The 16,176-nt window shown below is 33.1% G+C and overlaps 1 protein-coding gene across 4 annotated transcripts in view; it reads right to left on the reverse strand.

Moving 5' to 3' along the window:
- Nucleotides 1-320: 320 nt before the first annotated feature.
- LOC145280041 (cytosolic carboxypeptidase-like protein 5) overlaps nucleotides 321-16,176 on the reverse strand; it is a 216,394-nt gene continuing 200,538 nt past the window's right edge. For all 4 annotated transcript variants that reach the window (XM_080131707.1, XM_080131710.1, XM_080131709.1 and 1 more), the window contains exons 15-18: nucleotides 15,618-15,826; nucleotides 5,685-5,742; nucleotides 3,216-3,297; nucleotides 321-643 (exon numbers count right to left, since the gene is read on the reverse strand). In XM_080131707.1, coding sequence (XP_079987833.1) covers nucleotides 626-643; nucleotides 3,216-3,297; nucleotides 5,685-5,742; nucleotides 15,618-15,826 — 367 coding nt within the window. In that variant the 3' untranslated portion in view covers nucleotides 321-625. The remainder of the gene's footprint in view (nucleotides 644-3,215; nucleotides 3,298-5,684; nucleotides 5,743-15,617; nucleotides 15,827-16,176) is intronic.

A 16,176-nucleotide genomic window follows, 5' to 3' on the forward strand; every position in this document is an offset into this window, starting at 1 on the left:
ACTTACTGGAGCAGTAAAATGATCCAACCATTTTTCCAGCAATCTTGGCAACAGATTTGATGTAGGTGTTTCATATTTAACGTTATTTAACGCTTGTTAAATTCCTGAAACATTAATGTTTAACAGTTTTCGATCTTGATTAGTAATTCTTGTCCTTGTTTATTATCTATATTCATTTCAAAACATTGCACTCAGAAAAAAAAATTGATTGGTATAGGACAGATAAAATTTACACTTGAAAATAAATTTTGGAACTTAAACAAAAGTGATTATTTCTTATAAATTCTTAATAAAAAACCCAAACAAACTCAAACAACATATTTTTGTAATAATGGTTTATTAAGTGGCAATAAATTAAAGATAAATAGTTTATGAAAAGACAAGAAATAAATCCTTCATTTTTTTTTTTAAGCATGTAAAGACTTGTAATCTATATAAATGTTACCAGCTATAAATATAATTCGCTGGATGAATCTGGGTTTTTCTTTGGTATGGGACCAATTAAATTTGGCAAAATGGAAATGATCTCAGCATCGCTTAATCCTATATATATAAAAAAAGCTAACAACTTTTTGGAATGAAACTCTTCTACTGGGCATTCATCTGGACCGGTAACCGACCAGTCTCATTGTAGACTTGGTTCCTGGAAATAAAACAAATAGAATTAGATTTAGTATATTTGGGCAGCATATTTTAAATAAAAATTTGATTGAAAAAAAAATTTTTTTTTTCATTACTTTGAAATTAGTTCATTTTTACTTTTGAGCAAGTCTTTTTGTATGCAGGTTAATTTGATATAATAGTTCCCACATTCTTTTTAGCATTAGGAAAGATATAAAGAAACTATCATCAACATCATCATCAACAAGGGTTTTATCACATCTGTTGTCATGTTGCTTGGCTACGTACCCTGTCCATCTGTATTTGGATGTTTTGATGGCAGTATTGATGTCTGTTGCAATATTTTGGATGTGTAAATGGGTATGATCCCACACAGCCGGACGATTCTATTTATAACCGATGCTGCTAGGAACTGACGAATCGAAATAATTCACGTTCTGCTACCAACCAATCAGAAACCAGAATTGCTGCATAAATATTAAACCTTTTCTGTACCAATTTCACATGTGTTTTTTCCGTCTCGACAAGGTAAGAATATTTTGCTCTGTGGAACTGTCTACTGCAAATAAGTCACCTCTCAGGACTTGTGTGTAACAATGAACCATCGGAAACTGTTCTGTCTACTGCAAACCAGTCACCTTTCAAAACTTGTTTAAAACAATGAACCATCTGAAACTAAACATGGCTTACACTTCTAGAATGTTGATAAGTCTTGTTTGTTGGCAGATCCAGATGTTTGTCTGTTTTGTAGAGTGATGCCTAACATTATCCTCTCCATCATCCTTTGTGCTACTGGCAAGATTTCATTTTGGTGAGACATCAGGGCCCATGTTTCATTACCGTAGATCACCACAGGTAGTACATATTCATCGAAGATTTTCTTTTGATTGACACATTTGCTTTTCGGCTTCTCATGATATTCTCCACTTTCCCAAAAGCTGCCTATCCAAATGCTACCCTTCTCTTTATCTCAGAGAGATCTCCATCTTTCGTAATTTTCTTTCCCAAGTAGATATAGCTTTCAACTTCTCCAATATTCTTTCCATCAACAATTACTGGCGACTTGGCAGCATGCTGATTTAACATTACCTTAGTCTTCCCAAGATGCATGTTGAGGCCAACTTGTTTGCTCTTACAGTGGATGTCGTTTAGAATGTCATTTAGTTCCTGAGGAGAGTGTGCCATCAGTAGTATATCACCAGCGAAGATGAGATGTGACAGGTGTTCGCTATAAAGGAGACTATAGCATTTGATAACACAAATAAAACAAGCGTACTTCAGTTGTCATGTAGGGAAAAGGTGTTAAAAATTTATACAGAAGAGCATGCAGTGGTGCAGCAACTTGAATTGCTGGATCATTGATACATTTACTTCAGCCCTTAGAAGTTCATTCCAAGGTCTAGGGATACTGATTGAGAAGCAGCTCTCTTTTGGTTCAATCAACAATTTCTGCTAATGCCCATATAGACCGCTTCTTGACATAAGTCCTGAGGGAGATCATAATAACCAGAGGAAATTTAAACGAGATCACCACGTAAACATTGGTACTCAAGAGAGAATAGGTTAAGTTTCTTGAGTCAGTTTTCGTAGGGAAGATACCGTAGTCTCTGCACATTCGAGTAACCAATCATTGAACTCTCTTCAGATGCTAGATATAACATTTTTTATATGAAGCAGTGACGTTATAGCGTAGTGGAAAAATGTCAGGTTTTCTTTCACTTTTTTGTTCCGCCTTCACATCATAGGTTTGAGCCTGCTTGCCTGTCTACTACCACTTTTTTTTCTGCTTAACACACACCTCCAAACATCCGGGAAACACCAGGTACCCTTGCTAGTCTATTATATAAAAGGCAAAATGGGCACGCGTGTTCATGTGTGTCCATGAAAGGTGTTTTCACCGGGCTTCTCAACAAGGTTACTATTTTGGAGAAATTTCCTTATACTTCCTAGATTGTAATATCTATGATTCGAAAACCGACATCGTTTCTATCTTTATTTTGATCGACTTTTGAAAAATTCCCTGGTTCCCAGTGTTTATTTGTCTTTCTCGTATAAATAAAGTGAAACTGATTAAAACAAAGCCATTCACTGCCCTGCCTGGCCGGGATGTCTTCAAGACGATTAACTTTGATCGATGTGGGGGAAACCCTACATATCAGACAATTGCTATTCATTAAAACACTGCCAGTGCTCCCCCTTTTTGGGGAAAGCTGATTTTCCTCAACATCGTGGGGAAATAAATACAGCAGAAAGCTGAAAGCTTAACTGGCCTCCAGCCAGCCTGCGTGATTCTTAATTTATTTTTCACCTTCTTTTCCTCCTTAATTAACATCACTAAATTTGAATGCTTTATACTTCTGCTCACGTCATGGCACAGCGGTAACTCTCAGGTTTTCTTTTACTTTCTTTTCTGCCTTCATGTCGTGGGTTCAAGCCTACCTGCCTACTACCACTTTTTTTTTTTTCCAAACATCCGGGCAACGCCAGGCACCCCCGCTAGTACATAAATGAACATTATTTCTTGTCTTTGAAAGACAAAGTCAAAGGTTTTATCCAAAAATTAGGACATGTATTCTTTTTTGTCAGATACTTACTTCAGACTTATTATTTGCTTTCTGTGATTCGTTTGTAAGAGACCATTGGGAATCAATTGACTGCCGAACCTTTTTGGTGTGCCTTTTTATCAAAAGAAATGAGAAATATTAGATATGCATAAAAGAAAATAAAAAATAAACAAAGAAAAAAGACAGACGGACATTTAAGGATAATCTAATGTCCTTCAATTGCAGTAATTATTTTGCCAATTTGTAGAAAGGGGCTATAAACCAATTTATTTTATGAATGTTATTATTACTTAAATATATCACCATGATTAAGTTACAACTTTTTATTTCAAATTATTGAAACATTATTCACATTTTTCAGCAATATTCTCACTCATGTTGAACTGAAAATTACCTTTACTTCCATCATGATAATGCTTGCCCTCACCTAGCATTACTAACCAAAGATCTAGGAGAATTTGGTTGGGAAATCTTGCCCCATTTTACATATTTTCCTGACTTAGCTCCCTCAGATTATCACTAGGGCTATGACAACAGCATATTCTTTTCATTGTTTTGACTCTTGAGTATATATCCAACACAGCCACAATTAATCAAGCAAGAACCGCATCACTTTACATAAAAACATAAGATATCAATAGATATATACCTGAGAATCAAAATAAGGAAAAGAATATGCTGTTGTCATAGCCCTAATTATCACTTATTTTAAGGATTACAAAACCATGTAAATAACCTTAGGTTTAACATCATGAGGAAATTGAACACAAGTTAAATTGTTAGAAATTTTCTTGAGTTGCAATGTAAACATTGGTTAAATTCATATTTCACATGAAAACCTAAAGAATTTTACAAGCAAGACATTTATAAACTTGATGACAGATGGAATCAAGTTATAGATAGCAAAGATCGTTCTTGTTATGAATAATGATTTTCAAAAACATGTCCTCATTTTCAAGATGAAATTGAAAATCGGCAAAAACTTTTGCACTGAGCTGAGTTATTGTCATTTTATTTACTTCTTTTGCAAATATGCGATCCTTTTCATTTTCTCTAATGTATACATAGTTCGAAAGCTAGGTTAGGGCTATATGCTTGTAAGGATGATTTGGAGTAACTCCCTAACTCGATGCCAGGATAGAAAGTCTGGAAAAATAATAATAAAAAATAAATAAATAAATAAATATATATATATATATATATATATATATATATATATATATATATATATATATATATATATTCCCTTCCTTGAGTCTTTAATAATTTCTATCACCATTTTTATAGTATATGGTGCTGGATAACATTTTAAACGATTTAAGCTTAGTTATTAAGTAACGACACTTCTACAAGAATAAAAATTAAAAGAATATTTTTGAAAAACTATTTGAAATGATCTTCATTTATATTTTGCAATATCTTTTTCCTGAAATCTTTTTGGCAAAGAATTAAACCAGAAGTTACTCAGACAAAGGCTTGTAGTTAACTTACTTTTAAATTGAATATCTCTTTTATATATATATATATATATATATATATTACAAAACATTCGGACATATAGTTGTAGACATACCATAATTTATGTAGCATCATTATTAGAATGTTTTTTTTTTTGTTTACTTCCAGAAACTTTTTTTAATTTACTTTAAAAAATGTTATAACTCTATTTATACTGTGTAAATTAAGTTAGAATTTCTTTCATTTGGAAAGCCTATTTAAATTCTGAAATTGTTATTTTACTAACATGTTTATAAGCTAATTTTATTTTAAATTTATTATTATTATTAGTATATATTTTTATTTATTATTTTTAAAACAGTAATCTACAGACATGCCCATTTTGAGGTACATACCATATTATCGTTAAAAAAAACAAAAAAATACAAGAAATATATATATGTGTGTGTGTGTGTGTGTGTGCGAAAAAAATCTATAATTTGTCAATTTTAATGTTTATATTATTTTAAGTAGTTCTTTATGTTGCATATACATATATTAAGGAGAATAGAAAGTGGATTTTGAGTTTACCTCATGATTCCCTTCCCCTATTTTATCCCTTGTTCCTAAAAAAAAAGGAAGAATTACTGTTTTTTTAGGTCATAGTATATCTAACACTTATCGTAGACTTGTTTTTAGGTGCGGGCAAAAATAAGGGGACCTAGTTTTGAAAGCCAATTTATCATAATTTTTTTGTAGGTTTCCGACTACTTTTTGATTGTATTTGAAAGATTAAAGACTAAAGTTAATTTCGTAAACGCAAAAAATATTTGTACACGTGAAAAAAAAATAGTAGCATTTTTCTTCTTTTTAGCTCCTTAAATCAAGTGGCTTCATACCTTAATGGAGCGATTTCCATAAAAAATTCTTAATATCTATAACAATTCACAAATATTTTATTTTATAAGAATTTATAAGGATTCTAAAGTATTTTTATGCACTACAAATATCTTCAGTTTTCATGTGTTTTTTAAATTTAATTGAACAAAACATGATACTTACTTGGAAGATATTTTAACAGGATTAGATTGTGTATAACTCTCCCCTCTTAACTTCAAGTCTGAAAATTTGGATTAAAAAATGATGAATATTATATTATGTTGCTACAGTACATGCAAAACAATGTTTTATATAAGTTATTGGTACATTTTCAGATAATTTATCTTTAAAGGAATAAAAATTGTTGCTACAAACTAATAGAATCCATGGTAATGTTTAGAGGTTGCCGTCAGTCAAGAATGTAAGAAAAATTCTGTATAGACATTAAAAATGGTTTCATGTTTTTGTTAAATATTACTAAACGAGGAATCATTTCTATTTAAAATCCATTTAGTATTTATGTATGTAAAATTGAGAAGCCAAATCAAAACAAAATGGCCACCGAATTTGAACTAATGTTGTGTTTATCTAAAACACAAAACTTGAATTTTAACTGAAAATGATTAATTGGATAATTAATATAAATTAACTTGCAGACCACCCAGCATTGCCTGGTCATAAAATATGCTTAAACATATTTTAATTTATGCAGATTTTGTATTTATTATTATTATAGAGCCAATTCTCTGTTATTATATTTTACTCAACCTATAGCTATTTGAAACTTGTTTTTTTTTTAATATGATTTGGGTGACATCAGTTAGAATCTAAATTTAAAGAAAATGGAAGACTATATTTTTTAAATAGCGTAATCCCATCGAAAACCGCCTGCCATGATCTATAGACATGGCATAAAATTCTTGGACACTGCAATATTCTTGATATCAAAAAGTTGCCGACTGTAGTTGATGGAATGAAAATATAAACATCAAAAAACTTCAACTGCGACGTCTGTACGCAAGGGAAAATGACAAACTATCAAAGCAAGATACCAGACAAGAAGGCCAAAAAAATCCTATCAATGGTGCATTGTGACTTGAACGGCCCCATGGAACCGATGGCCAGAGAACATTATAGATATGTGTTGAATTTCGTAGATGACCATTCAGGTTTAATAATGGTTTACTTTTTAAAGAACAAATCTGATACCCTGCTAGCAACTAAGAAATATCTAGCCGACATGGCTCCCTACGGTGAAGTCAAGTGTATTCGCTCTCACAACGGTACGGAATTCACCAATAAAGACTTTGAACTTTTACTAATTAACCATCATATCAGGCATGAAAAATCAGCTCCTAGATCGCCACACCAAAACGGGACTGCTGAACGTGCGTGGTAGACACTTTTTGAAATGGCAAGATGCCTACTCATGGAATCAAAACACCTTAAAAACCTCAGGACGTACGCACTTATGGCGGTAGCCTATATACGCAACAGGTGCTTTAACAAAACACTATCTAAAACTCCATATGAATCTTTCTGTGGTAAAAGATCAAATTTAAGCAGAATGCATATATTTGGTTCAACTTGCTTCGCATATATAGAGAAAAAGAGTAAATTGAATATTAAAGCCGACAGAGGTATATTTCTTGGATATGATAAAAACAGTCCAGCCAATTTAGTATTTTTTTCAGAAAAAAATAAAATAAAAAGAATCCGATGTGTAAAATTCACAGACACGTTTAATTTTACAGACGAAAACCCGTCATATGAAGAAGATAAAATTATATTCCCTCAAATAATTAAAACAAACAAAGACAATAAAAATGACGGAGACAAAAGTGCCCATGATGATGATGATGATGATGATAAAGTCAAAAGATATCCCAAAAGAAATAGAAGGCGACCCGATTTTTTTGTGGTCGAATATTATCAAATCGACTATTGCTATTCAATGGAAAATGCGCCAAAAAGCTTTAACGAAGCAATTAATTCAGAACATTGTGATGAATGGAAAATTGCCATGAAAAAAGAAATAGATGCCTTAACCGAAAATGATACCTATACGGTAGTGCCTCTCCCAAAAGATAAACATTTCTACAAGATGAGTCTTTACAAAAAAGACTACAGCATCAGGCGTAGAACAGTACAAAGCTAGATTTGTTGCTAAAGGGTACTCTCATATTTACGGTATAGAATATTTTTCTACGTTTTCACCGACCACAAACCTAATGACAATCAGAATTTTACAGCAAATTGCATCGCAATATGACCTAAACATTCATCAAATGAACGTAAAAAATGCTTATTTTAATGCCCCAATAAGACTGTGAAATTTATATTACCCCTCCAGAGGGATTTATAATGAAAAATAAACATAGTGTGTGGCGACTTAACAAATCATTATATGGTCTAAAGCAGAGTGCTCAGTGTTGGAATACAGTATTTCATGATTATATTATTAAACAACAATTTAGACAATGCGCTGTAGACCCCTGTTTATATACCCAACACAAAGACGATAAACTACTGATTTTGGTTTTGTGGGTCGATGATATTTTAATCGCATCAAATTGTGACATAATGTTAACCGATGTTAAGAACAAATTAAGTAAAAGATTCAAAATGACCGATCTTGGCAAAATATCCTGGTTTCTTGGGATAGAATTTACTCAAAGCAAAGGACTTGTTACATCGACAAAATACTATTAAAATTTGGAATGAGAGAGTGCAAGAAACGCTCTACACTGGTCGAAAATGATATTAATAAAAATATACACACAGAATCTGAAATAATAAATGACAAACAATACCGCGAAATTATATGTAGTCACATATTTAATGACTGCAACCAGGCCCGACATATGCTATGCAGTAACAAAACTGTCACAAAAATTATCGCAACTGACAATGAAGGATTTAAACAGAGCTAAACAAGTCCTGCATTATTTAAAAGGAACTAAAGAACAGAAGTTAGTATTTAGAAAATCAAGAAATCCCCTAAAATTAGAAGGTTTTTCAGATTCAGACTGGGGAAACGACTAAGATCGAAAGAGTATATCTGGATATTGTTTCAGACTCTCAGAAAATGGGCCTATTATTTCATGGAAATCTAAAAAGCAACAGATTGTATCTCTCTCTAAGTGTGAAGCAGAATTTATCGCGATCACACACACGACACAGGAAGCACTCTACCTTAAAAATATCCTAAAGATTATTTTAGAGCCAGAATTAACTAAAAGCCCTGTAGTAATTAATTGTGATAATCAAGCCAGTATAGTCTTAGCACAGAACATGATAATCAACCAAAGATCTAAGCATATAGATATAAAATACCATTTCATAAAAAACGAGGTGAAAAAGGAATTCATTATTTTGAATTACATATCAGAACAAAATATCACTGATGTATTCACGAAACCTGCAACAAGAATAAAGTTAAAGCGTTTTTTCTCAAAACTTGTTAGACGATCGAATTAATTCACATTCTGCTACCAAGCAATCAGAAACCAGAATTGCTCCACAAATATTAAACCTTTTGTGTAGCAATTTCGCATGTTTTTTTCGTCTCGACACGGTAAGAATATTTTGCTCTGTGGAACTGTCTACTGCAGGACTTGTGGGTAACAACGAACCATCGGAAACTGTTCTGTCTACTGCAAACCAGTCACCTCTCAAGATTTGTTTAGAACAACGAACCATCAGAAACTGTTCTGAAACTAAACATGGCTTACACTTATATATACATTAATAGTTATAGGTTTTATATATGCATCCGGTGTTCAGTGTCTACGTTTATATAGTTAGATAAGATATATATTTTTTTAACTTTGTTGAGTAACCCTGTTATCTTCAGATATCTGAGAAGAGTAGTTGGGTCTACATGAATGAATATCTTTTACAGTTTTTTCATTATATAGATTCAGTCGGTTTGTTTTCAAGTCTTCACATCTTGTTAATATGTGATTTACTGTGTATGGTTCCTGGCAGGGTGTGCAAAGTGGGGCTTCTTTTTTGAGTAGGTAGGAGTGTGTTATAGAGGTATGACCTTTATTATAACTTCCTCCTTTCTGGTCATTCTTTTGTTTGGTTTCTCTTTTCCTATGGTTTCCTGGATTTGGTATAGCTTGTTTCTAGTGCAGGAGTGCCATGTGTTTCTAATATATTTGTTAATGATTTGTTTTAGATCGGTATGAGGGATCTTATCTTTGGTTATGGTCAAATTTAGTGCTGCTTTTGCTGCTTTGTCAGCTCTATCATTGCCCTTTATGTTGATATGACTGGGTATCCAACAAAAGAGAATGTTTGTATCATTAGGAATATCATCAAATCTATTTAGGCTTTTGGTGATTATTAGGTTTGTTGGTTTCCTGTTTTCCAGTGTTTCGAGTACTGATTTGCCATCTGAGCAGATAATGAATTGTTTATCTTTAGAAGATTCTATAAGATCGAGTGCCATACCAATGGCTGATACTTCAGCACTGTAGATCGATGCTTTGTCTGGTTATCTTTTAATTAGGATTGTTTTATTGTGTATGGTTGCACATCTAACATTATCTCCATCTTTTGAACTGTCTGTATAAATTGTTGAGTGTTTGGAATACTTATCTTCAATTATTTAGAATTTTTCTTGATAGATGATTGGATTGGTTTTTGTTTTAGGGTATTTAATTAGGTCTGATATTATTTTTGGTTGTTTTGTCAGCCAGGGGGGATATTTAGGTTTTACAGATTCGTGTATTGTTGCAATATCTATCTGGGCTTTATTTATGGATTCTTCCATACGTATGTTAAATGGTTTTATAGAATTTTCTTTTCTATCAAAAAGGTTTTTGTATTGGAAGTGGAAGACACATTTGTAGGCAGGATTAGTTGGACATGAAGCCAATTTTGTATAATATTGTAGTCCTAGTTTTTCTCTTCTAAGTGATAATGAGGGTTCATCTGTTTCTACATATAAACTTTCCACTGAGGAGGTGGGGAAGGCCCCTAGAGCCAATCTTAGTCCTTGGTGATGTATTGTGTCTAATTCCTTTATGTAGGACTTTCTTGTGGATCCATAGATATAGCATCCATAATCCAACTTGGATCTGACAAGGGATCTGTATAATTTAATTATTGAGTCTTTGTCTGCACCCCAGTCTGTATAACCTACTACTTTTAAGAGTTGGATGGCTTTGTTGCATTTTTGTTTGAGGTATTTAATGAGGAATGAAAGTTAGCTTTTTATCAAAGATGATGCCCAAATATTTATACTGATCAACTACAGGTATAATTTCATTGTCCAATTTCAATATTGGGTCATGGTGCATTTTCCAGATTTGGTAGAAATGCATGGCTTTTTTTTTTTTTTTTTTTTTTTAAATTTAAGCTCACTTTTTTGTTGTCAATTCATTTATTTTGTTTAGACACAGTTGTAAATGGCGTTCTATTCTTGTAATATATTTTGATCTATAACAGATCAGGAAGTCATCCACATAGAGGACACATTCTGTTCCTACATTTATATTTTTAACAATGTTATTTATTTTAATGTTAAAAAGTGTGACAGACAGGATGCTTCCTTGTGGTACCCCCCCCCCGTTTCTTGTTTTTTACTGATGGATAGAATATCACCTAATCGTACATTAAATTGTCTATCATTTATAAAATTTGTGATAAAAATGGGCATTCTGCCTTTTAATCCAAGCTCTTGTAGATCTTTTATAATGCCATGCCTCCATGCTGAGTCGTATGCTTTTTCAATATCGAAAAAGACCGCTGTAAATGTTCTTTCTTGATAAAGGCTTCTCTGATGAAGGTTTCTAGCCGGATCAGGTGATCCATGGGGCTTCTTTCATTCCTAAATCTTGACTGATAATCTGTAATCAGATTATTTGTCTCAAGATACCATATTAATCTGCTGTTAATCATTCTTTCCATTATTTTGGAAATACAGCTAGTGAGTGCTATAGGTCGGTAATTCATGGGATTTGTAGAGTCCTTTGATGATTTAGGTATAGGGATTACTATGGCCTGCCTCCATATTTCAGGGACGTTGCCACTTTCCCAAATATCATTGAATATTTGTAGATGTATCAGGAAGTTGTTTTATAAATTGATAGTGGATTTGATCAGGGCCAACAGCTGAGTCATGAGCTTTTCCTAGGGATACTTTCAATTCATTTTAGAGAATGGCTGGTTGTATTTTTCTGTATTATTTGTCTGAAACTGGAGTTTTTCCTTTTCTGCTTTTTCCTTAATAATTTGGAATTTTTGGTTAGAGTTTTTGGAGGAGGAATTTTTGCAAAAGTTTCAGCAAGACAATTTACCATTTCTTTCTTGCTAGTAATTTTTGGGTTATTATAGGTCAGGTGTTTAGTAGGGTTGCTGTTACTTTTCCCTGAGATTTTACGGATCATGTCCCAGACCTTTTTACCTTTTGTATTTGTATTTATTTTTCATACATAGTTTTTCCATGATGTTCGCTTCGATTCTTTAATAGTTTTACGAGCTTTAGCTCTACTGTTTTTATATTTACCGAGATTTTCTTTAGTTGTTCTTTTTTTAATTTCCTTAGCATAGCTCGACGAGTTCTGATGGCTACTTTGCATTTTTCATCAAACCAGGGTTTATTATGTTTTGGGGAGGTAGAGCTTTTTGGAATGCATTCTTCCGCAATATTATACAGTGTATTAGTAAAATGTATGATATTATTTTGGTTTGAGTTATTATCCAATGTTAATTTAGTCCGGTATAAATTTTGGAATTTTTTCCAATCAGCCTTCTGTAATTTCCATTGGAGTATTTTGTTTTCTGGCATTGGATCATTGTTTTAAAGTGTAATGGGAAAGTGGCTCTTCTAGTACATTTGTAATCCAAGGTAAGTATTGGATCACACAATGTTAAATCAATTGATGTGAATGTACCAGTTCCTGGGTGTAAATAAGTGTTTTATCATTAAAGAGGTATAGATTTTCGTTATTATATTTTCTATAATTTTTCCCCTTTTGCTTGTTTTTTCACTTCCCCATATCTCATTATGGCTGTTTAAGTCTCCCATAATGATGTATGGCTTTGGAAGTTGCTGTATTAGTTTGCTCAGATCTGTTTCTGAGATGCTTTCATTGTATAATGAGCAAAAGTTGGTTTTGTGGAGTGTTACTTTTATTGCAGTAACCTGTAGTTTAGTATTAAGTTGTATTTGACTTTGGGGTATGTCATTTCTAAAAAGGATTGATGTACCTCCACAGGCTCTGAGTCCAGTATTGTGTATATAGTTATACTAATTGTAATTTTTAATTTTTATATTGTCATCCGATTTCATAAAGGTTTCTTGGAGACAGACTACTACTGGAAGAAAGTTATCGAGTAGAATAGTGAGCTCATTTAGGTTTGCCTTTAGACCATGACAATTCCACTGGATTATATTATTTGTTTCATTTCTATCCGGTATGATTCTGTGTGTCAGGTTTTGTATTTTAGTTTGTTATTTGGGTGTTTTGGGTTTAGTTATCTGTATGTTTGCCTTAGGTCCCATTGAATGATAGTTTGAGTTTTTTTTATTGTGGTCTGTCATTTTATTTGTCTGGGGGTGTTTTGTCTTCTACCTCCATCTCCTCCAGTGTTCCTATTTTGTTTCCTCCTCTTAAGGTTGATTGGGATCTAGATCTTGGTTTGTTAATTGTTTTTTCTTTAGTTTCGTTTTATTGGGTGATGGTGTTTCATTTGGTTTGTTTATAAAGGTTGTTTTCATTTGGTGAGTTTTGTCTTTTTCGTTGTTTGATTTAATTTGAGTTTTTTGGTTTATTGGTTCTGTTTTTTGTTGTTGTTGTTGTTGTTGTTGTTGTACTCTCTTTTGTAGACTGATTATTTCCAGCGTTCAGGATTAGTGTTTTAATTTCTTTCATTAGAATTTCATTTCAGAAAGTCAATAGGCAGCCTGATCTGGTAGCACCAGGCGTTGCATATGACAACCAATTTATAACCCTTAGGTTGACAGTTCAAATCAGTCTCAAAATCTGTTTGAGATTTTTATGTATCACACATGTGATTCTTTGTTATTTACTGATTTTGAAAAGGAGGGTGGGGATCAGATTAATTCATTACACTTTGTCAAAGATCAGAAGTCAACAAGTAAAAATTATCAGTTTGGTTCACACAAACTTCCAAAGTAGCACGTCAAAAATGCTCCCGTGCAAACTAGAAGGATTAACAACAGCTGCTTCTGCTGTGGCTTTTCCTGTAAGCTATTTGTTCCGCAAGGGCCAAGCTGCAGGAACTTTGAATTTGGCAGGAATGGTTATATGATGCCACTGTAATGCACAAAAGTATTGTTCAGATTTTACTTGACTATTTTCAATGGAAGATAAAGAGTATAAACCAAATTTGAACTAGTTCTACAAACCATGTTTGAGAAATCTTTTGAATGTTTAAATATTGGTTTGTATGGTCTCTGTACTACAAAGGTTCCAAACATGCAGCCTGAAGATCATCTTTTCTGCTGTCTATGTAATAATATTATCATAACCAAAAAGAATGCACAAAAGGCTTTCAAAAAAAAAATTGAATTTATTTTTGGAAAATATTTTTTCGAAATTTTTCCAAAAATAAATCCTTAATTTTATATAATTTTTACAACTGAATTTTGTGACTAAATCCATTTTGTTATTTATGTGCTGAGATTGCTTGAATATAGAATCAGCAGCAACCAATGATCATACCTGGTTGTCCATTGTCACAGGTTGCTTGATTGATGTGCCTAGTTTGCATGAATGTAACGATGTTACTTGCCTGGGTAATACCAATTCACCCTACTACAGGCTAAGAGTTGGGTGGAGTGTTCGCCATGGGGTATGAGAAATTTATTTTTTCTCCTAAGTCTGGAATATGTTTTATTGCCGATATGATAAACAGAAAAGAGAAGTGAAGTCGACAAGGCGACGAGAGGTCTGCTCTATTATCTGGAAAAGATTGTCATAAAGTCACCTGGTCTAGTTAAGTGTCAGACCACCAAGTGAGCATGGAAACAGAAACTTGGAAAATGCGAGAGTTAGCTAATGAGTTAGTTTGGACAGATAATACAGTTTCTTTGAAGGAGAAGTAATTTGAGTTGAAGAGGAAAAAAGAAAAAGGGAAAACGAGAATTAAAGAGAGATATGGTTACGAAAGAGAAAGATATTCATAAGAAGAGAAAAGAAAAAGAATATAAAATAATGAGATAGATAAAAGAGAAATCTACAAGTGACAGAGGGGGAAGAAGTCGATTTAATAAAAACCATTGTGTTTTTAGAAATAGGGTTTTTAGCTGACTGGCGTTAGAACTTGCCGCTCTGGGCCTTTGCCCTGAGGGCCAAAACCCCAGAAAAGCTAAGTTGAAAAGCTCTTGTTCCTAGCTGGGAAATTGTTTAAACGAACTTAAGTTGCACAACCTGCATCAGAAAGTCATTGAGAACTCAAAGAACTTAGCTTTCCATGTACAAATTTTACTATGAAGCTTTTTTTTTTTTAAATAATTATTTTTGTTCACTAGAAATGCTCTGAGTTATTTTTTGAACTGTTGAATTGAAACATGTTTTGTTACAGCACCAACGCCAAATTGCAGCTGAGAAGGGCAGCATACAGGGCATCTATGAAGGATGAACCCAACCTCAGCATCTGATGACGAATGGCCAAAGATAAGAGTTGCCACATAGACTTAGGGTCATGCACGTTTCGCGTGCCCTGAGCAGCAGAGTGGTATTTTCCAGTGACCAGTGAGAATTTGGTCCACTACTAGACAGTTAAGAATGTAGTACTGCTGGGTTACATGTATGGTCCTGTGAGCCGAGATCGACGAACACGGCCAGGGGTATATCCCAAATATGGTCCCGTGAACCAGGATCCTATGGATGCGGCCCAGAGGACGTATAGAGTTATATGAATAGAAAATCATCAGGAGCCGCTTGTCATACGTAAACAATGAAACCCTAAGCTGGATCAACCATTGATGCATTCACAAATTATGCATCATCTTTGAATGCAGGTTTTTCGAGATGGCTAAAATGAGGGAGAGGGTATCTCAGGTATTTTGGTCTTGGGATAGAGTGAAGAGAAACCGGTAAAAGATTTATTGAAATTAAATGTACAAATACTAACCTGATCTTGAATCAGCCACTTGAAGAGGAGTCAAACTGGGCAATGAATGACGAGTTCTTTTTTGTTTCCGTGGCAGTTTTTCCACCTCAACATTGTGACAGTGTTCATCTTTCAGAACGTTCTTACCAATATTTCCTTTGAGAAAATTCATGGCTGCTTGCTTCGTTTTTAACAGACTAAATTTTACTTTTTTCTTTGGTGGGGTGTTTCTATAATAGAAAATAAAATATAAATATATAAGCAAACATTTTTTATTCAAAATTGAAAAATCAATAAAATCAATTTTATGCAAATACTAGTGGAACCCATATAAATTCCAATTGCTTTATTTATCTACCTGTACAAAAATAAATTTCTATGAAACAAAATAGTACAACTTTTTTATCAGGCTCGATTCTCAGGGTACTATGGACAAATTTATCTTTAGTTGACCTTTGACAACTAAATATTGCGTTTACTAGCCAAATAGAAAAGTTACTAGCCATATGATTTTTGGAATATGACATCTTCGTTCTGTGACGAGTATGTACATCATAAAGATTTTTGTGTGTGTGTGTGT

Source organism: Euprymna scolopes, chromosome 7, assembly GCF_053919585.1.
Source record: "Euprymna scolopes isolate OS-2025 chromosome 7, ASM5391958v1, whole genome shotgun sequence".
Lineage (NCBI taxonomy): Eukaryota > Metazoa > Mollusca > Cephalopoda > Sepiida > Sepiolidae > Euprymna > Euprymna scolopes.